The sequence below is a fragment of the Stegastes partitus genome, unplaced genomic scaffold (genome assembly GCF_000690725.1).
Source record: "Stegastes partitus isolate 25-593 unplaced genomic scaffold, Stegastes_partitus-1.0.2 Scaffold139, whole genome shotgun sequence".
In the NCBI taxonomy this organism is placed as follows: Eukaryota; Metazoa; Chordata; class Actinopteri; family Pomacentridae; genus Stegastes; species Stegastes partitus.
In genome coordinates this window covers 304,814-327,868 of record NW_007577870.1, presented here as the reverse complement: position 1 = coordinate 327,868, position 23,055 = coordinate 304,814, and the positions used below count along the sequence as shown (strand labels likewise).

Sequence of the window (23,055 nt, the reverse complement as noted above, 5' to 3'; positions counted from 1 at the left end):
TTAATTAGCAGGATTGCTAAAATATTTTGCACGTTGATTCCAGTTTTTTCTCTTTTTTGTAAAATAAAAATCAAAGAAATGTAACTTTTTAAAAATGATTTAGGACAATAAAACTTTGTTAAACTGCACTAGTTAGCTCTCTCGACTTCCAGCTGTTGTTTTTCTGTTGATTCCAGATTGTAGATTTTGTGTTTTTTGCTTCTTTTTTGAATAATTTATGACATTATAACAAACCAGCATTTCTTTCCAGTATTTCTGACATGAGTGACCACTTGGAAAAATGTTGTGGGAGCTGATTCCTGTTTTTTTTCCCCCACTTTTGTCAACAAATAACCAAATAAATTCCACTTGAGTGTTTTTTCTTTTTTCTTGTTGAGGATTTAAGACACAACTTCTGCTCATTGTTCTCGTGTTTCCACGGAGGTGCAGGACGTTGTGTTGTTGTGGAAAAATGAACCTGCAGCCAGTAAAAATGTGACAAAAGCAACAAAAGAAAAACACCCAGAAACTGCTCAGAGTCCAGACGATTAACCAAAAGTGTCAAATATTAATGCTGACTGTATCCACAAGTCCTTAATATCACTGAGCTGCTCTGTGAATATCAGGAGAAAACAACAGGGTTTCTATTATTTAGGACCTGCAGCCGGTTCTCATTCGCCGAGTTCAGGTGGCAGCGAACCAAAGAGGCAGAAAACATCTTTTATCGAACATTTAAATACGACGTCCTCCCCAGCGGCTCCACATGCATCCACACTCCTGAAACATGCGACGTGGCCTTGTGATAAATGTGTGAGTTGATTGGACTCCAGGATGCTCCATTAAACAGCTCATCAGCGCACAATGGGCTGTGGCGGGCTGGAGAGCAGCTTCTACGGTGTCCAGACCGCCATCAGAAGGCTAGAATCAGGCAGCGACGTGTTCCAACACCCGGACAAGGAGCTTGTCTGTAACGCCGTGTGGAAACACTTTGGTAGAATAAATACGGAGGACAGTACGGAGGATAGAAGTTCTTGACTGTGAATTCTTTTCTTGTTGGTTCAGTGGAAGTAGGTTTTAGGTTTAACACTAACTTTTAAAAATAACTTTATTTATAGAGCATCTTTTAAGTTTACAAAGAGCTTCAGAGACAGGGCAAAAAAAACAAAAAGATAAGAAAGACACCCAGAAAGATGCTGGTCAGTCCCAACAGAAGGAGAAAGATCAGAAAGTGGAGAAACAAAAAGTACAAGAAATTTCAAAATAAATCAATACAACAACACCGGACAAAAACAATAAAACATCCGAGTAAAGGAAAGAAAATAAAATAAAATAAAATAAAATAAAATAAAATAAAGAGGTAGAAACATAAACTCAAGGCTAAAAATAACAATAAAAAAAAAAGACGAAGTAATAATAAATAAATAAAAGAAATACGTGAATAAATAAATATAAAAGGGTAAAAGAGAACAAAATAAATATGTAAATCAATAAATAAATAAAGGGTAAAAGAGAATACAATTTTTAAAAAGTTTTTTTTTTTAAAAATCCATGACACAAAAAAATAAAAGACAAAAATAATATAAAAAATAAAAAATACACAAATCGTTGAAACCTTTTTTGCATCTCATTAGAAGCCTCGGTTACGTTGCCGTAAATTGACCAAAGAGCTTCTTCAGATTGAAATTTTAAACCTGAGAAGATGTGAGATCTTTATTTTTAATGTTATTGTCCAACAGACACGTCTCTCAACCAGCTCTAACTCTGGACACATTTGGGTCATTTCATGTCAAATCATCACATTTTTACTAAAAATTTCTGCTCCACCATCTTTGATTTACCTGAAATTCTTACAGCATAAAATACGGATATTTATAACGATATTTCTCTATTGTCAGATTGGTATATTGAACACTTTCCAAGATTTTCTGTTATTTTTTATTTTTTAATTTGGCTGCCAACTTCAATTTCAGCACCTTTTTTTTTAGACACATTGAAATTTGAGGCTGTTTGAACAAAATTTTCTCAGAAAAGAATAAAACTAAATGTCTTTTCACTGTTATTTTTTCACCATCATCAGTCTCATTGATCAAATCTGAAGTATTAGAAAAAAACAGATCAAATATTCTCTAATTATGGGTGAGTTGAAACCTTTGAGCACAAATTGACGAAGAAATTGAAAATGCAGACGTTAACTGGTGATATTTTCAGAACCACGTGTAGTTTCATGCCACAAAACATAGAAATTAAAATATTAGCAGAATATTTGGAGAATTATTTTGAAAATCCACTTCCACTTGGATCCGGCTTTCTACTAATATGTTTGTTTTTTTGGTCAAACCTGCTCAATCAATTAAGACAGCTCAATCAAAATAGCTTTTTCCATGTTTGTGACCAATTATTTCATATTGCAAAGTATTCTATATGTTTTATTTTATATTATTGTGGCGTGAAGCTACACAGGATTCAGAAAATATCACTGGTCGACATCTGCATTGTCAGTTTTTTTGTAAATTTGTGCTCAACACAATTTAATTTCAACTCAACTCTAATCAAAGATCATTTGATCCACTTGTCCAAAGTTGTAGACTCTGAATCAACGACACGATGAGAAATAAGAGTGAAAATTTCAGGCTTTTATCTTTAATAGTTCCTGAGATGTTGTTGTTCAAACACAGCCGTGGAAAGAAAAAATAGGTCAATTTAAAAAATTAAAAAATTAAAAATTGGAAAGTTTTTGATGCATCAATCTAAAATTTCAAGAGATTCCATTTTAAATATCTAAAGTTTATGATTGAAAAAAGAAAGCTGGAAGCAAATCAGAGCCCCTGATAATTAGAGATGGAATAACCCAGCTCGAATTAAACAAACTGATTACAACAGATGATTAACATGCACATAAATGAAAACCGATTAATTCTACTCTCACAATGCAACTGGAACTGGAAGAAAGAAAAAAAAACCAAAAAAACAAAACAGGATAGATGCTGTTATCGGGTACGAAGAGGAGCTTCTGGTTCAATAAAGGCCTCCCGGACATCCTGTAATTTATCGGTTTCTCTCGAGTCCCAACTGCAGAAACTGTTAGAATCAACCAATCGCTAAGTGGCTGTCAGAGGAAAAAAAAAAAAAAAAACCTCCCACACTTCCTGTTTCCCTGCTGGGCCTCACTCACTGGGGATTCTCCACAAATGAATAATACATCTAGTCCATTTAATTTGGAAAAGCAGCCGTAATGAGGCCCTTTTCGTGCCTCGTCTCCACACTCTGGGCGCCGTCAGCGCTGGGCGGCTGAACTGGAAGCCGCTAATGGACTGTGCTAAACTGGTGCGAGGGCAAAAAAACCCGGAGACGTACGTAACGTTGGTAATAGGGCGCAAATTACTCGATTTATTTATTTACGCAAATTAATGGGTGGCAGCGGCCGCCCGAAGATGAGAAAGACAATCTCGTGATGTCGACGCAACTGAAAAAACACGACTTTAAGAATCTGGACGAAAAGCCCGACTCAGGAGCAGCCTCGAGTTTCGTACGTTCTGAAGCTCCATCAATCTTTTTTTTTCAAATCAACTGAGTTAATAACCTAATTAAATGTTAAATTACATCTAGCGGGAAAGGTGTTGCAGCTCTTCGGAGACGTATTTTTTCCAGTTTTAGAGCTCGTTTACTGCACGCTTCAGTCTCACAGCTCTCACTATCGGTGTTATGAGCAGAAAAACTTCAGTAAAATCAAGTTTGCACCGCCTGTGTTGGACCTAATGGCAGGAAAATCAACATCCACGTCTCCAATTTGTCCAAGAAGAACAAGTGTCCAACTGAAGCTTTATAGGTGAGATGACGAAATGCATCACCAAGGTTACGTCCCTGAAAAATAGCAACAATTATGACGACAATCTGGGGAAAAGTATGGGTTGTTTTGAGCCAAATTATGGATTTATTTTCTTTTATCAACATTTTAGCAATAACAACTTCATCATTATTCATTACACTGTATGCTAATCATTTTATTTTTCTAGAAAAATCTACAGTTTTGCATTTAAGGCTTATACTTTTCTACTTATGCTTACATTTTTAGGACATATTTCTCTACTCATGTTTGTCTTTTAGTCTAAATGCTTGAAAAGACTTGAATGGCAGCAACTGTTAGCGGTTTGACCTCAGGGGTCAGTGTTTCAGATTACGATTTCAACTTGACGTGATGTTGGCAGATCGCATGTGTTTCTCAAAAAAACTATTAAAGACCAAATTGGAGCTAAAAAGAAGGAGAACATTGGACTAATGTTCATCAGGTGGGAACCAAATGAACATTAATGTTGCTGCGTCGTTGTTAAATGTGTCAATCGGCAGTTCTTCGTTAGCATGTTAGCTGTAGCAACGTGAAAAGAACCGAAAGTGTCGTGAAATGGAGAAAAATGGAGCATGACATGGCCAGATTAAGTCAGTCGGGCTGTCGTGGGCTCAATTTATTAGTCGATCGATGTTCTAATTCATGATCATGAGCTCTGGGCGGTGACTAAAAGAATACAATGATGGCTATGAAAGACATGCAAGCTTGGACCTCCAGAGGGAGTTTGGAGTAGCGTTTTAGCTCCTCTGCATCCAAAAAGTTCAGCTAATGTGGTGCAGACATCTGATTATGAAGCCTCCTCCTGGGGGTCTTCAGGAGATCCTGGCGTAGACCCAGAACTCTCTAAAGGGGTTTTCATATCTCATCTGGCCTGGGAAGACCTCGGCATCTCCCAGGAGGAACTGGAAAGTCTGGAAGACCCTGCTCAGCCTGCTGCCACCACGACACCACGAAAATGGATGGATGGAACTAAAGAAGGTAGGAGATTGTTTCTAAAATGTTGTGCCCCCTAGTGGCCAAAAATCAATCAGTGCTGCTTTAACGTCCATATCAAATCAAATTCCATGTTTAACTGTTTTCATGCGATGTCCTTCCCCAAACGTCATTTCTATGCCTTTATCTGACCCAACTATGATTTTTGAAAAGGCATTTTCCAAGTATTTCTAATTGCATTTTTAGTAATTTTTTGGAAAACATGTTGACGACTCATCCTTCACCAGCAACATATATGATGTTTGCTTCTAATAAAATGTTTTTCCAAACGTTTAAGCCCCTTCAAACAACTCTGTTTGGGGTATAATTATTGTTTAATGATCTTAAATCCTGCTGGTTAGCGCCTGGAACACCGGTGCACAGAAGCTAGCTAGCGCTTTTTGGTTGAGCTAACTCCTGTTGTCCCATAAAACTTTTTCCTTTTTATCGCAACACAAGAAACCCTTAAAAACAAAGGTTTGGATTCAAGTAAAACCAGTTTGCATGCATCTTTTTTAGTAAAGGCAAGTTCTGATGAAAAAATAGCTTTTCCACGACAATCTAAGGTATTTTTAATAACCAGTATTAACAACGTGAAACTGTCCAAACCCATTGAAGTAGGAAAGGATGCTTGAAATCCTGAACTCAAGGTGAAGAAAAAAACATGATATTAATCCAATTTCATTAAGTAACATCAACTTGAATGTTTTAAATTGAGTAATGTAGAAATTTAAGTTTCAAAGTACACATAATATTAAGGTGGTGCAACATTATTATGTCCACTCAGCTCATCACAGTAATGACTTAAAAAGGTTTATCTAAGACAGTAAATTAGACCTTTTTTAAAAATACATTTAATCAAGTGGTAGGAATGTGCTCTTTGAATTACTTTCATAGAGTGAATTCTGTGATTAATTCCTATATATTCAGTATAATTGTGCAGAGGCCTGCAGAACTGTATAGAATCTGAATTTTGAAGCCTTCTCAAGCACAATACAAATAGATTTTATAGAACAGTTTGGAGCTACCACCCCTAATTTCTGCTCTCGCACGGCTCTGAAGGTGCAGAAGTACGGCGCGAGGAGGAGTGCTGGTGTGATAAAGGAGTACGACCCAATAAACCCTCCGGGCTGCGAGTAAAATACAGTGAGACACGCTCTCACTGTAATTCTACCATAAAAGAGTCAGCCACTCTCCCATGTAAATTTATCGCGGAGGTCGTAACGTTTTTACGGCCGCTGCTCTGCGCCGGATGCGATCACATTTTCACAGAGCTGCAGAAATTATGATGTGTTTTATCGCAAACGAGCCGTAACCTCCATATAATTATCTTAATTACTGTTAAAATCGCAATTAATGACCAATTGGAAGCAGTCAAGTAGCAGAAGGTTTCCCCGCGTGATAGAAAAATGTAAGTTTTGATATACTACTACTGACTGTCAGTGTACTTTTCTGTGAGATAAAAGAGCGCGAAGAGTGTCTTTTGATTTAAACACTGGTGAAAAATAATAATAAGACTTCCTTCCATGCTGAGGCAGACGGCATCCTGTTTGCAATATAATCCCCTCTGAGTCACTATCAGAGCATCAGGAGCATGTGGCCTTTATCAGTCTAGACTACTTTATCACTTAGCTTATTTACAGATCAACAAATCAATTTGTGGTGGAGGGAAGAAGAAGAAAAAAAAAACAAAGGGAACAAAAAAAAGAAAGCGGAAAATCAAAGATATAAAAGTCCTCGACTGGATTTCTTTCCGTGAATTTGTTGTTCAGTCGACTGTTTCCCTGCAGACTGCCTTTTTCCGTCGGTAATGAGCAAAAAAAAAACCTGCGGAGGGAAGAAAAAAAAAAAAAACCTGCAGCAGAGGGAGCTTAATTAAGGAATAATTGACTCATATTTTCAATTAATAGACTCGTTTGAAGTGCTGTGACAGTCTGACAAACTGCACCTTTTTCCTCGTGCAGATTGGTTGAAATGTGAAAAGAGACATTATTCAGGGAAGTGGAGAGGAGAGAGAGAGAGAGAAAAAAGAAAGAAAAACATGAAATAAATGGCTTGAAATTGGAAATCTAACGCGATTTGAGATGCTAAGAGAGAACATCTCTCTTGTGACGCCTGATAGACTCGAAATCTAATTCCCTCGCAGCGTGTGTGTGTGTGCGTGTGCAGGAAAAGGGTGTGTTTCAAGAGAAATCCAGGTGTAATTCGCAGAGAAATTATGATTACTACATTCCAGCCATTAATTCCAGCTTAGCATGTCAAACATGTAATCAACCTCCCACGCAGCCAAGACGTTCACCGATCTTGTCGCGACACCTGACGCGAGTTGTCGTTCCTCAACCTCCGATAGCAAAAGCGCCGCTCGGCTCCAGCAGGAGAGGAGGAATATTAGAAATTCTCGAGATGTACGCATGAAAGGGAATAGAAATGATGCCTAATGTATATGAATGGGGAGCCGTGGCATTCAGGTATTTCACGCTGCACGCCCCGACGGAGGCTAAAGTGAATAAGTCGTCAACTCGCATTGAAATTCACATTGTATCTGTGGGCTGGAGCCGAGCCCATTTTCCTCCACTGTGCTCTCGCCATGAGCCATACAATAGTCGGGGAGACATCTAATGAGGCAGGAGAAAAGAAAAAAAAATATTAAGAGGAAAATCCTGAAACTCAGGAGTCGGCACACTCGGTGGCCGGTCGGCTAAAATTCAGCGAGGAAATCTTTTGTCGGAGCTTTCGAGGCCGACGGTTGGATGGGGGGGGGAGAAGAAAAACCAGGCGGGGAAGGAGAAGATTGAGATGGGCTGTGACAATGTCAGCTCTGGTCTGGTCAGATGAGGAGCGAATATGAGGGAAGCTGGAAGAAGAAAAGCAGGAAAGGAGGCTCACGTTGGGATAGACCGGCTATCGGGGCCCATGTTTGGCATTTGGAGGTCTGATGCTGCCTTCTATCGCCGTCCGTGGTCTCAAAAATGTCTCTCAAGCAGAGAAAATGGAACAAGAAGGACGCTACTTCTCCACCACAAACTGCACTGGGTGGCACTGAAGTTAATGAAGCCAAATAAGTAAAGGTGGACAGCAAAGATGTGATGTAGCAGAGAATCTCCTCAGTTTCAACAACTATTTGACGTATTTACACAAGGAAAAAACTGCACAGATTACCAAAGATTCTCCTGCAGACACATCTTAAGACTCATTGAAACATTTTACTTAGAAAACCAACTTGCATCTGACACGATTTTTCTTTTTCTTGCTGGAAAAAACAATTATCGGGGGCCGATATTTGGCTTTTTTTCCGATTATTGAGATCCGACGCTGCCTTCTCTCGCCGTCAGTGGGCTCAAAAATGTCCCTCAAGCAGAGAAAAGGGAACATGAAGGACTCCACTTCTCCCTTAAACTGCACTTTGTTGTCCAAAAGTTTGCACTGAAGTTAATGAAGCCAAATAACTAGATGTGGACAGCAAACATTTGATATTGGCACAGCTTCAACAACTGTTTGACGTATTTAAACACAGGAAAAACTTCACAGATTATCAAAGATCCTGCTGCTGACGTATTTTAAGACTCATTGAAATACTTTAATTACAAAAACAACCTGCATCTGACATGATTTGTATTATTATTTGCTGAAAAAGAACGATTATCGAGGCCGATATTTGTCATTTTTCAGATTATCTGTCTTTTCATGATTGACTGATACATTAAATGTGCTAATTCAGGTGTTGTGCAGCCTCCTATCTCTGTCTGGAGTCTCAGAAATGTCTGCAAAAAAAATGAACAAGAATCCCCCAAAAAGCAGGAAATTAGCTGCTCCCACGGTGGCTAACGGCTACGCTAACGGCTAACGGCTAAGTTAGAAGGCAGATTAACCTGAAGCAGAGTCTGGAAACTGTAATTAGCTTTAAGATATGGACCTTAGTGGAATAAAGACAAAAAGTGACAGAACGGTCAAAAAGATTCCTGTTAATAAAAAAAAAATGACTCAATGATAAAGAGCAACAAGAGCAGGTGTTTGGGTTCTAACATCACCGTATGTTTTTACATGTTGTTAACATTACACTCTATGTGACCTTCCACATTCACGGCCAATTCACGTGCACGTTCCTGCACATGGGCAGATTACACTTGCTGCTAATTTGACTTCTAACACTGACTGTTTGTTGCTGTTTACTGGGCTTCACTAAAACCAGGGATCAACCTGTTATCGGCCTGGCTGATTACTGGGGCTGATATTTGCCCTTTTCCTCTTAATTATCGGCATTTTTAAGGGCAGATTATTGCAAAATTAAATGCTTCAGGTGTGATGCAGCCTCCTCTCTCTGTCTGGAGCCTCAGAAATGTCTCTGCAAAAAAATGACACCACAAACCTGAGGGCTGTACTACGAACCCAGATTAGTGGATTATTGAGACATGTTGAGCCTAAAGTCAGAGTTTTCAGTGTCAGGAAGGTGGCTCTCTTTTAACCTGGCTATGTCTCCATGGTAACTGATGCTGTGAAGCTATATCGCCATGGTAACTGATGCTGTGGAGCTATATCGCCATAGTAACTGATGCTGTGGAGCTAACCTGGTCGGGAGCAGGTTATGTTCAGAGTTTAGGATTTAAATCATCTCCCTTTAACTAAATCGTCTCCTGACTATTATTTTTGAGCGATGCAGATTCTCAGCAGATGGGAATGTGTTTTATCTGCAAACATGCTGAACTGTACATTATCACTGAATGAAGCCGTGGAGTTACAGTATCACACACTGTATGCATCGTGTTGCCATGGGAACCAGACGTGTATTTAGTTGCTATCACATAAATGTGTTTTTATGTTTGGTCCGTTTACACTGCTGGTACTATAGCTGATAAAACAGATTAGAAAACAGATTATTGTGTTGGTATTTATTACAGAGAATATCCAATCAATAACATTAATTTCGCTCTGATTGGGCCAAAAATTAAATGAACATCCTGCATTATGGGACAGTGTCAGACCTAAATGCACTTCAAGACAAGATCAGGTTTAAATATATTAAGTTTAACTTTAAGCTGTCAGTTGGATATAAGCAGCTACATCAGTAAAATATTATATATGAACACGTTTAACAGTTTTCTACCAGCATTCCTGTCTTGCACCATTTACAGTATCAGCGCTTTTTACCATCATAATTTTTATATTCCTCATTGTTCTCCATTAAAACAACATGCTGACTGAAGCAGCTGCAAACGATCGATTCAGTTTGTGCAGAAGAAGAGTCACGTGATGCGTTAAACACCTCCTATAATGTGAACACAGTCTGAAGCATTGAATTTTGAATTAACAATTAATTATTATTAATTAATAATCTGCCCTTAATTGAATTTCCCTTCTGGGATAAATAAAGTGTTTTTCATTTCATTTTTCATTTCATTTTCAAGCAATGAGTCTGAGTTGACAAAAAAAGTTGAAAACCACCTTCGTTATACCTGTAATCTCTGGCTGGAGCTTTAGTTTTTGTCCAGCTGGCTTACACAAAGAAAGTCTGGCTAGCTTCATAGTACAGCCCTCTGGAAGGTAGCTCCTCTCACAACGGCTAGCAGCTAAGTTAGCATAGCTTTAGCTGTTGTGAGAGGAGCTAACTTCCACAGAGCTCCTCTCACAGCGGCGAAAGCTACACTAAAGGCTAGCAGCTAAGTTAGCGTAGCTTTAGCTGTTGTGAGAGGAGCTCCCTTCCGCAGAGCTCCTCTCACAGTGGCGAAAGCTACACTAAAGACTAGCCGCTAAGTTAGCATAGCATTAGCCGCTGTGAGAGGAGCTCTGTGGAAGCTAGCTCCTCTCACAATGGCTAGCAGGTAAGTGAGCGTCACTTTAGCCGCTGCTGGAGGAGCCGAATTCCACAGAGCTCCTCTCACAGCAGCTAAATCTATGCTAATGGCTAACAGCTAAGTTAGCATAGCTTTAGCCGCTGTGAGAGGAGCCAGCTTCCACAGTGCTCCTCTCACGGCGGCTAACAGCTAGCAGCTAAGTTAGAAGGCAGATTAACCTTTAACAGAGTTTGGAAAACAGCAATCAATGAAGACATGAGCCTTAGTGGACAATAAAAGTGACAGAACAGTGAAAGATAAAGAAAATAGAGAAAGCTGATCGATCTCAGTCGATGCCACGTAAACAGAAAAGATCATTTAATCCGTCCTTTTTCTGTTTTATTTATTCTGCTATCGTCACACTTATGAATGAAGAAGACTAGTTATGAATGGCAGGTTCTCATTTATCGGTCAGTTATCGGCCTTTCTTGACAGCCAATAATCGGCGTAAGTATCGGCCCTACAACACAAACACATGGGTCGATGGGCGGTTCTGTCAGAATCGTGTCCAGGACAGACCTTCCTTCTCCCCTCAGTGAGTCAGCAGTTCACCGCGGCTCATGTTCAAACCCAGATTTCCTCCTTTGATCTACTGGCTCTGCAGCTTCATGCAGTTTGACCTTTGTGTCCCCTCGAGAAACTCGCCCCACTCACCATCTGGTTGGATTTTTTTTTTCTTCCAGTTTTAAAGCACTGGGCTGCTTAAGGAAAAAGAAAAAGAAGAAAAAACAATTTGCAAACTTAGTGAATAGTACAAGATTGTTTTTTTTTCCTGCTATGAGAATTTTATGTACTTCAGTTAATGGCCTTCAATTTATTCCCTGTGTAAGTGCTATTGAAGCCCGAGAGTGTTCGGGAGTTTTCATTTCAACCACACATTAAAGCAGCTGATTTTCGCCGACAAGCTTGTGCTAATCAGGGAATAATCACCTGCAGTGTTTGGCAGGAGTGAAAAACTTGCAGAGTCTTGGGCTTCTGGTAGCACTTAGCTGAAAACCTCTTCATAACCTTAATCCATTTAATCTTTTAACTTTCACCCCGCCGTGCCTTCCTTTTCTAAGTAAGCGTGCTCTTTTTCGCCGCGTACTTCCAGCCCTGTGATTTCTTTGTGCAATTATTCTGAGCAAAAATTCCTCACCCTTCTGACTTCCATCTTCTCTCCCTCCACATTGCACTTGTTTATTTGCACACTGCGATGTGCAAACGTGGCCTTTTGCTAACAAAACCGAGCCGTGCTGCGACGAAAACGTAAGCCGGACCGACGCTTGGACGCGCACACGAAATAATCTCGCAGTAGATACTGTACTTTCTAATCTCCACTTGACACCAACATTTTATCAAACAGCTGCTTGCAGGCAAAGATCAACTTCCGATTTCTGTGCATCGCTAATTAGATGTAATTACAAACCGGTTTTCGCACGCACACATGCAAAACAATTAGAGCGCTGTTTGTTTGATGTTTACCATCTCATTTTAAATAGTTTCAAAGCAGCAGCAGCAGCAGCAGCAGCAGCATTAGGGATTGTGCAGGCTGCTGGATTTCTGCTCTGGTGTCACTGTTTGTCTCTTATTAGCAGAGTGCAGCTTCATCATGTCACACGGCTGCATACTGCCCCCTAGTGGTGAGCTGCAGGACGCCAAAAGTGCACTTTGTTGTGCAAAAGTTTACACTGACTGAAGCCAAAAAAAAGTGAATGTGGAGAGAAAAGCTTCACACTCACACATCATTTCTGCAGTTTTATTAACTATTTAAAGTATTGAGAAAAAGAAAAAAACTGCAGAGATGATCAATGAAATACCTCACAGAGAAAAACTACTTGTATCTCACATGATTTTATTATTCTAGTTTTAAAAAGAAATCTTAAAATTACATCTTTTTTTCTTATTAAAATAAAAAAATTTTACTAAAAATTGTCAATGAATGCATGATGGAAGTTTAAAATGTTCGTATTAGTCTCATGGAAGACGACCTAAGTTTGATATTGACGTGAAATTTCCCAATTTAATAACTATTTCAAGTATTTACACCAAGAAAACACCGCACAGATTATCAAGGATCCTCCTGCAAACATGTTTTAAGACAAATTAAAATACTCAACCTGGAACAACAACTTGTGCCTGATAAGAGTTTTATTAATCTTGCTAAAAAAACACCGCACAGATTATCAAGGATCCTCCTGCAAACATGTTTTAAGACAAATTAAAATACTCAACCTGGAAAAACAACTTGTGCCTGACAAGAGTTTTATTAATCTTGCTAAAAAAAAAAAAAAAAAAGCAAAATCACATCTACTCCTTCTTTTTCATATAAAAAAAAAATCTATAAATATTCATATGAAATTGAATAACAGCTTGTATCTGACATGATTTTATTATTCTAGTTTTTAAAAATTACATCTACTCCTTCTGACTTATTTAAAAAATGCATATATTCTTCATTTAAAGACGTATTTACTGAAAATTGTCAATGTATGCATGACGGAAGTTTCAAATGTTCGTCTTACACGAAGATCTTACATGGAAGACGACCTAAGATTTGATGTTGGCGTGAAAGTTCCCCAGTTTTAATAATTATTTGAAATATTTACACAAAGAAAAAACTGCACAGATCATCAAGGATCCTCCTGCAAACACGTTTTGGGACAAGTTAAAATACTCAACCTGGAAAAACAACTTGTGCCTGACAAGAGTTTTATTAATCTTGCTTTAAATTTTTTTTTTTTTTAATTACATCTACTCCTTAAAAATTCCTATATTTTTTATTTAAAATGTATTTATTGGAGAATTGTTGAGGTATACGTGCTGGAATTCTTACGTTTTTGTATCTTGTCGTGTCAGAAGAGTTAAGATCTGATATTCACATGCAGTTTCTTCAGTTTTAATAACTTTTAATTTGAAGTATTTACACACACAAAAACTGCAGAGTATCAAAGATCCTCTGCAAGCATGTTTTAAGACACATTAACATTCATTCATACTTTGAAAAACAACTTGTTTTTATTATTCTTGTTAAAATTGCATCGTCTCCTCCTTCCTCAGCAAAAAAAATCTATAAAATTTTTTCAATGTAGGTGTGCTTAAAGGTTCCAGTTTTTGCATCTTGACGTGTAAGACGACCTACGATTTAATATTCACATGCAGTTTACCCAGTTTTATCAACTATCTGAAGTATTTACACATAAAAAAAAAACTGCACAGATGATCAAAGATCCTCCTGCAAACATGTTTTAAGACACATTTAAATGTTTTACTTTGAAAAACAATTTGCATCTGATGTGATTTTTATTCTTAAGTCTTAAAAAACCTTCTTCCTCATTAGAAACAAATGTAGAATTATTCACATATTTTTCTTGGGACACAAGATGTTTTCTACTTTGCTAAAAAAAAAAAAATCAAATGTATGTGGATATTTTAATATTTACATTTTTCAGACAGATGTTGCTGCTGTATTTCATTTTTGCGCTTTTATTTTATTTCATGACTAATTTTACGGACAGTCAGAGTTTATCCTGCTTAGTTTCAGATCCTCGTGCAGACATGTCATAAAACACATGGAAATGCTTCACAACTTGCGTCTGACATGATTTTTATTACTGTTATTAAAAAATCATCTTCCTCATTATACAAAAACCTACTATTTATACATCTTTCTTTTTAAAAATGCGTCTACAGGTCACGAGATGTTTTCTTCTTTAGTGAAAACTGTCAACGTATGCGTGCTTCAAGTCTCCACATCACACTGGCGTATAATTGGGCCTCTAATTGGCTTCTCGTCTCGCTGAAATGTCACCAAATCGTCTTTACGTACGACGCGTGGAGCTGACGGGTAAAAGAGATCGCGGAGAAAACTCTCCCCCCCCCTCCGACGCATAAAAGACGGAACGGCCTTCCAGTGTCAAACTCAGACGTCTTTGTGCGCGGCGAAGGTCAAACATTCGAATAATAAGTAAAAAGAAGTTTTTTTTTTCTCAGCGGTGCCAGACATAAAACGCTCAATGAAATCTCAGGGTTGTAGACGGAGAGCAGGAAACAAAAAAAAAAGCTCGAACGAGTCTGTCAGGAAGAAACAGATAGAAAGAAGTTAAATTAAAAGTATATTTAGAGGAGATTTGTCGTTTCTTTCCTGTTGAATGAACCAAAAACTCTTGAAGTTGTGCTGAAAAAGGTGAGAGAGCTTCTGAACCAGCTCTGATTTATTCATGAAGCCTGTCCCCTCATGTTGGGCGACGGGGTTTGGATCCCAGTCAGCTTCCAGTTGGGCCCAAAGCTGCTGGCTCAGGTTGAAGTGGAGGCTCAGTGCAGCCCGGTTCTCCTCCAAAAGAACTGGGGGAAGCCACCGTTTTTTCTGCTTGTGGTTGTGGAACCGGGGGGAAACAGGGAACACAGTTTTGCTTGAAACTACTCTTCCAGTTTCCATTTACGTCTTCAGAAAATGTCCCTCTGGACTCAGACGCCGTTTCAAAATTTGTCGATGCCGTCGGCAGAAAAGCCATTATTGGAAAGTTGCTGAAACCTGAATTACCTTCCACTGATGTCTGGATTGGCAATATTTATAACATCAGAGTGGAAGAGGGGGGAAAAAACGATGCTCTCCAGAAGGCTGCGACTGAAAACACAGAAAAGAGGCACATTCCTCACGATTTTAATGGTGAATTTATATTATCTGCCCTCCTGGATGGTTTTTTTTTTTGGTGTTTCTGTCACATTTTTTCTCACCATGAGCTCATTTTTCACAGCTATAGAAAGTCCTGCACCTCCATGGAAACAACACAACATTGTGGTTTGAAGTTGAAAGAATTCAAAAATGTAACGTGCTGTATATGTACGGTTTGAAAAAAATGCCATAAATCATGAAAGGGAAGCAAGAGAAATGAAAATCTGGAATCAACAATGTTGTTTCCAAAGTGCCCACAGGTGTCCACACACTATAGACGTTTACACATTTACATTTTTGTAAACCACATTTTTGTTTTTCGACTCTACAAATCAACTCCAGAGAGACGTTTCACCATGCCGAATGTATCCTCCCTCACAACTTGCTGCTGTTTTCCCATTGTCAAGTTGTGCTGCATGTATTTTACTGATCAATCAGGTTTATTTTGCTCTACAATGTGTCTAAATTGTTTTTACATACTTAAGTGAACCAACACGGCCTGCAGCTCAACCGATGAAGTTTTATAACGTGACTGCTGGTCGCAGCCGAGTCACTGAGCTTCCCAGTAGCAGCGAGGAGCGCAGAATTCTTTGTTTTTAACGCAATCCGGTTTGTTTTATGGCAAATTTTAAAAGGCACACATGTAGAATAAAGTCTTTTTTTCTTTAAGTTATTTTTTGGCCTTTTTGCCTTTACTATATAGGACAGTGAAGAGAGAGACAGGAAAGTGGGGGAGAAAAATGGGGGAAGGAGTGGCAGCAAAGGGCCATGAGTGGGATTCAAACCCATGGTTGCTGCATCGGGACCAAAGGTGAGCTATAGCGGCAGCCCAGAGTAAAGTCGTTTTGATTAAATATCTCAATTTCAGGTTTACATTTGGTTGCTTTTCCAATCAGAACGTCATGTCACATGGCTGTAAAGTTAGAAAAATCTTGCTCTACAAAAAAAATAAACAAATAAAACAACATGCTTGTGTGAGGGTTTTATTGCAGTTTAGCTTTTGCTGCTACATTTTTGTTTTAACGGCATGGACGTAACTTAGTCAGTATGTTGTTTTTCTTTTAAGCAAATAATCCTGTATGTTTTTTTTTTATCTGCACAAAGTAAATCAAGGTTTTATCTTTTATCACCTATATTATGACTGTCTTTAGTATTTTACTTTATGCTATATGCAGTCGTCCTCAGATTTATTCATACGGTTCCATTAAAGAAAAGGTAAAGTTCACAGCAGTCACTAAAATAACTAGAAACTGAAAAAAGAGATAATAAATACAAATTTGCTAAATTATATTTTGGTGAAATAACTCATTGCTTTTGAATTGTGGGCAAAAAGAATAATAATTTTTAAAATGAGCAGTGGTCCAGAATACCTGTCAACAGGTGCAGAAGTCTGACTGAGAGTTACAGGAAACACCTGATGGCAGTGATTGACTCAAAGGGTTGTTCAACTAAATGTTACTTTACGGGTCCCATCTTTTTTTTTTCTTTTTTTTAAATAATATTTCTGTTAAACCACAATTCAAAAGCAACTTCATGATGTTCATTAAATTTTTATCTATTATTACTTTTGTCAGTTTCAGCTTATTCCAGTGACGGCTGTTGTTTCCCTTCTCTAATGGGAGGCTATGAACACATCTGAGGACGACTGTATCTACTCCAACTTTACTTTGTCATTCTCTGCGTCCCGTAATGCTTCAGTGACCACAGCGCCCTCTCCTGGTTGCACACTGGAACTCACTGGTTACCCAAGAATCAGTTCACAGGCGTTTTTAGCTGACGCTGAATTTGTGTTTTTTTTTTCTAATTATGAGACGAGCACAACTTCAAAACCCTCCTCTTGTACGTCATGTTTAAAGTTCAGTCCCTGTTTTTTTTTGAGGGGGGGGGAAACGTGCAGCATCCTTGATTGAAGTGTACACGAGTTTCAAAGAATACGCCTTGGGTAACAGTAGAAATTAGTTTTATTTTTAATACAGAAAAAGGAGAAGATCAAAGCGGCTGATGCTGGCATCCAGACGGACCAGCCCTCCCCCTAACAAAAAAAAAAAAAAAATGAAAAATCACCGCTCTGGGTTCGCAGTCGGCTGCCAGCGCAAAAACTGGGGTTTAGGAAGCTTTTATGAGGCCAGGAGGAGGAGGAGCGGGAGAGTTAACGGGGAGCACGAGGTACAACAGATGTTCACCAGATAACAGGTATACATATTTTATTTGTTGTGTCAGGATGCTTCTGTTGCACTTGTTCTTGTCGTCGCTTCCTGATTTGCTTCTACATCCCCTGAATTCATCCCGCACGCTTTTATAATCGGTCTTGTCGTTTTCCGCCTTATTCCATTGTCCTTGATGTGTCGGGAACCGTGACATTTCAGAGTGACATTAAACAGGTCTGACTTTGATCTCTGACTGTTCCGTGTCTTCGCTTCACTACGGGATGATTCATACAAAACAATTTCCTCCTCCTACTCCTCAGGAAGGTCTTTTAGAAGTCACAATAAGGCACTTTGAGATTCATTTATACTCCCAGAATTATTTAAAAAAAAAAAAAAAAAGAACAGGTCAAGTCTGCTTGCCCAAGGTCACGCCGTGACATTTCGAGCACGGCGAATCAGATAAATAGCAGACTTTGATGCTGACAAGTAGGTCTTAACTGGCCTCTTCAGCTCCACTCTTTAATCTGCCACATTTTTTTTTTCCTTTTCCACTCTTCAATTTGACAAACAGGATTTGAAGTGAAGCCTCCCACACAGTAAACAGCCAACAGTGAGCTGCTGCGAGTGGCTGAGGGAGATATTTACCTCCCTATGTGTTCACACATCATGCAATCTCCAGCAGCAGCAGCAGCAGCAGCAGCCCGGTAGTCCGCCGCTCTTCATCCGACGCAGAAATGTCACCAAAGGTAAACAGCGGCCGGCTTTTGTTTCGTTTGAAAGCTAGCACTTACGGCTAGCTAGTGATTTAGCCCAAACTGGAAGTCTGACTGCAGGCCTGATAGATTTGACCCCCCCGCCCCACCTCAACGAAAGCGACAGCCGGGTTCATTTGGCCATGTAAGCGGCTACCTCCTTCTCCAGACTCTGGGCGAAGCGGTGGTTGAGGAAGAGGAGCTGGCCGTGAGGGAGCAGGCGGCTGAGCAGGACGTCGATGCGGCTGCTCTTCAGGAGGACCTGGAGGGAGAAGATGGGCATTTTAGTTTCACTTCCTGCACTTTTAATCTCTCATCTTTGCTCTGTCTAGGTGGTAGCCAAACATGTTGTATCTCGTTTTTTGCAGACAAGTCGAGCCTAACTTGATCCTCCATCATTTTCTTACAGCAAATCCATAAGATATATATAAGATAAGAGCCAACTTTATTAATCCTGAAGGGAATTCTTGTGCCAGATGTTGCTCAGAAAAAAACAAATAACATAAAAAATGTAGTGCTTAAAAGGAAAAATGCATTAAAATGTAAGTACGATACGTAACTGAAATAAAACAAGTGAGCTAAAATAACACGAGAATAGAACAGCAAAAAGTAACGCTGGCAATTATATGGAAGTAATGAGTAATATCACACATGCTAATGACATAATGCACCTAAAAGATTAGATGAAAATCTACAATGCACCCAGAGCTTCCATCATTTGATATGAAAATACCTGCAGGTTGTTTATATTCGCCTTCATATAAAGGAAAATATACGTCATATTACGTGATTAGAGATAAAATAGGATACAGCTTTATTCATCTCAAATGAAATTCTTGTGCCAGGTATTGGTCAGAAAAAAAACTAAATGTAATAAAAACGCAGTAACTACAAGTAGAAAAGCAATTAGATATAAGTACGACACATTACTGAGCTAAAACAAGACCAGAATAGAACAGAAAAAAGTTAAAATGTCAATTTTATGCAAGTAATAAGTCATAACACACATGATAATGAAACAACGCATCTGAAAAATGAGATGAAAAACCACAATCCACTCAGATCTCCCGTCATTTGATATGACACTTGCAGTTTTTCTATATTAGCCTTCATATGAATAAAATCATATGAATTAGGCATGAAATCCAGCAATGTGTTGAGTTCTGACAATACACTAGTTACTATAACAACTATAAACAATGACTATTAGCAACAAATGAGCCTTCAAGCATCAAGCCCTCCTTGTATCTCGACCTCCGTCTTGACAATCCGACAGCCTTGTTATCCGACATAAAAAACGGTTTTACATTTAGTGTCGGATTATCGAGTCACGACTGTACTAGAATCCGTGCTATACTGTTATTTTTTTATACTTAGGGACAAATCTGTGCAATATTAATGCGTCTCTCAGTATTTCCATGCAATACCACTGTTATGTGCAATCCTGTTATTCATAAAAGTATTTTTGTTTTGTATATTTTGGTTTATTTTTTATTTTTGTACGGACATTCCTCAAATGTTTGCTGCTGCAACAAAGCAAATTCCTCCACTGCAGGATGAATAAAGTCTCATCTTATCATCAGAAAGGTTAAGCTCTGCTGTTTGTTTTGATATCCCAGTAAACCACAGGGACTTTGTGACTTATCAAACCAAGAAACAGGAGTTAGTAAAAAAAATATGCCTTTGCAGAAGTTTGATCTGTGTCCAAATCCACTCTGTCTTGAGGTATATTAAAATTTCATTAACATGTTAATATCTATGTACAGATTGTGCATGCACAAATGAGTTCAAGAGTAATTTAAACGCAGATGGATGCACAACTATAACTACGACTAAATGTGACATCAATTCAGGATTTTGTTGCACAAACAAGTAGTTGTTCATCTGCTATGTGCCACATCATGCTGCTGAGGAGAGGGGATGTGAATGTGGACACAACTTATGTCAAAGTGGATCCCAGTTAGCTGCAAATGTTAATAAAACCTGTGCAGCTGTAATCTTTTTCTTTTTTTTTGCTGGTGTCTTTACTACGAGTTCCGCAACAGAAAACCGGAAGCTGCTCTTGAGAGTTTAGTTAGCAAAGCTCAACTGTGCTACTTCTTCATATATTTCAGTCTAATGAGTAGAGACTGACCAATTATCGTGGCCGATATTTGACGTTTCCCTCCATTACTTGCACTGTTTCCTCTACATTCATTTAGGAGTGGCGGGCAGCCATTCTCGTGAGATTACATTACATTGCTCGCGAGAGCACGGCCTTGTAAGTGACATCTCTCCAGCCAGTATGAACAGTCTCTCCATCTGAGCTGCTGAAGCTGGTCACTCCTTCAGAGGAGCCATAGGAGTCTTGGTGGCCTCCCTCACTAGTCTCCTTCCTGTACCTCTTTCATTTTACAAAACAGGAAAACTTCTTTACAGTTTCTGAGCAACTTCTGTCCCAAATCCCAAAATTACAGTTAAAAAACAAAACGAAACAAAGAAACGTTACTTTTTTTTTTTTGTGACATTGTAGAGACACATTAATGGAAATACAACGAGATGGACCAAAAAACAATCACCTTTTAATATGAAATCATCTTAATAAACCAACTAATCACAGACTAATCTCAGACTAACCATCTCAGTCAAAAAACAAAATCTGCAAAATAACATTTTTAAACCTTATTTGCCATTCTTCAATCCTTAACATCCAAAATATTTCTTTCAATTACCAGCAAATGTGTTGCTGATTTAAAGGTAGTAAAAAAAAATCTGTCTAATTTCACAGTGATATGTTCAAAAAAAATTGCCAGTCATGTGGCGGCCCTCAAAATCACATTTGTTTCAGGCAAAAAAGGAAGTACGGTAGTCACAGTGGTTCCAAATTATATCTAATTTTAAAAATTGGGAAAATACACTTAAAACTTTTAAAGATTTTCACAACAAACGTTCGTAGAAATACAATGAGATGAAAAATCAAACAAGACAAAACCATCTTTTTACATAAAATCATCTTATTCTACATTATTTACTTTTTTTGGTTTATACGTAAATGATAACTTTTTACTGTGATTTTACTAAAACCTGTTAAACAATTAATCCTGAATATACAGAACTTTGCTTTCAAATAACATCAAATATCAGCAAAACATTTTTTTTTTTTTTTTTTAATGCAGTCAAACCTGACAAAAGAACAAATGACTTGATGTGGACATTATTTAAAGTTTTGGACTTTCTTTTTTTTTTTTTACAGTTAACATGTAAATGAAAACTTTCTTTCTGTGCTCTAAGTAGATATGATCAAAAAAAAAAAAAAGACAGATAAAAACCAACCGTGGTGTTGTACAGTGTACAATGAGACTGAATCAGCTGGAAACTCAAACATTTTAACCAGCTGCTCTTTAAAGACTTCAGTCTATTCAGGTTTGATGAACTCTGAAGTGGATCCAGAACCATGATAAAGCCAAACTCCAGCATGTAGCGGCTGAGTGAATGAGGTCTGGACTCTGTGGAGGAGAGTCATGGTGTCAGAGACGCTGTAGAAGGACAGAACACCTGCTCTGTGATCCAGGTAAACTCCTACTCTGGAGGAAGGACGAACTGAGACACGAATTTTAGTGTTGCTGTGCCGAAATACACAACATTTGGTTTCACAATATAAAGACCAGGATTTGGCATTGTGTCCAAATTTACATTCATCTGACCACCCTGTTCTGCTGATGTTCTTGTATGAAACTGCTACATAAACTCCTACTCCTCTCCACTCCACCTCCCAGTAACAACGTCCAGTCAGACTCTCTTTACTCAGAACCTGCCACCAGTCAGTGAATCTGTCTGGATGATCAGGATACGACTGTTGTTGATCCATAAATGTCACTTTTCTGTTCCCATCAGATAATAACAGACATCTGTTTGCTGTGTTTGGATCCAGAGTGATTTCTCGTGAATACTTTAAGAATTCAGCTCTGGTCGTTGGTTCTGGTTCTGGTAGTAAAACATCCACGTCAGTGATGGCCAGTGAGATGTTTGTCCATGCGTCCCTCAGAACGTCCTGTAGTTGATCTCTGCTCTTCTTCACAGCTGCTGTCACGTCCTCAAAGTGTCTCCGAGGACGGATGCTGATGCTGGATGAGTGTGTGGACTCACTGAGTGCTGACACTGAGGGGTAGTCGTGGAGGAACCGGCTGTGATCTGGTGTCTCTAAGAGCTGCTTCCGCTCAGCATCTTTCCTCTTCAGATCATTGATCTCCTGCTGCAGCTTCTCCTCCAGCTCTTGGACTCGACTCACTTCAGCCTCCTGCTGGGATCTGATCTGCTGCTTCACCTCAGACCTTCTCTTCTGGATCAGACGGATCATCTGGCTGAACATCTCCTCACTGTCCTCCACTGTTTTATCAGCAGAGACATTGATGGCCTCCAGCTCCTGTTGAAGCAGCTTCACATCTTTCTCTCTGTCCTGGATTCTCTGATGGATGTTCAGTCGACTCTCCTCCAACTCTTTCTGTTTCTGCTTCCTTTCTGCTGCAGCTGACACTGTGTCGTGGCCTTTATGTTCATCCACAGAGCAGAGATAACAGATCAGCTGCTGATCAGTGCGACAGAACATCTTCATCACCTTATCATGATGAGAGCAGATGTTCTCCTGGAGGTTCTTGGAGGGCTCCACCAGCTGGTGTTTCTTTAATTGAGCAACATCATAGTGAGGCTGAAGGTGGTTGTCACAGTAGGAGACCAGACAGACCAGACAGGACTTGACAGCCTTCCTCTTCCTCCCAGTGCAGACATCACAGGCCACATCTTCAGCTCCAGCATAGCAGTGATCAGCAGCAGCAGCTTGGAGTCCAGTCTTCTTCAGCTGCTCCACTAACTCTGCTAGCAGGACGTTTTTCTCCAGGACAGG

The 23,055-nt window shown here is 39.0% G+C and overlaps 2 protein-coding genes across 2 annotated transcripts in view; both read right to left on the bottom strand.

Annotated features, from left to right (window-relative positions):
* Positions 1-17,220: 17,220 nt before the first annotated feature.
* The window catches only part of ap5s1 (adaptor related protein complex 5 subunit sigma 1), a 17,435-nt gene continuing 11,600 nt past the window's right edge, over positions 17,221-23,055 (bottom strand). The window contains exon 3 of the mRNA XM_008278959.1: positions 17,221-18,438. Coding sequence (XP_008277181.1) covers positions 18,310-18,438 — 129 coding nt within the window. The 3' untranslated portion in view covers positions 17,221-18,309. The remainder of the gene's footprint in view (positions 18,439-23,055) is intronic.
* LOC103355247 (tripartite motif-containing protein 16-like) lies at positions 21,360-23,055 on the bottom strand (the record flags this gene model as incomplete). Its single annotated transcript, XM_008278960.1, has 1 exon — positions 21,360-23,055. A coding segment is annotated over one exon (1,485 nt), but the record flags the coding sequence as incomplete, so codon positions are not given.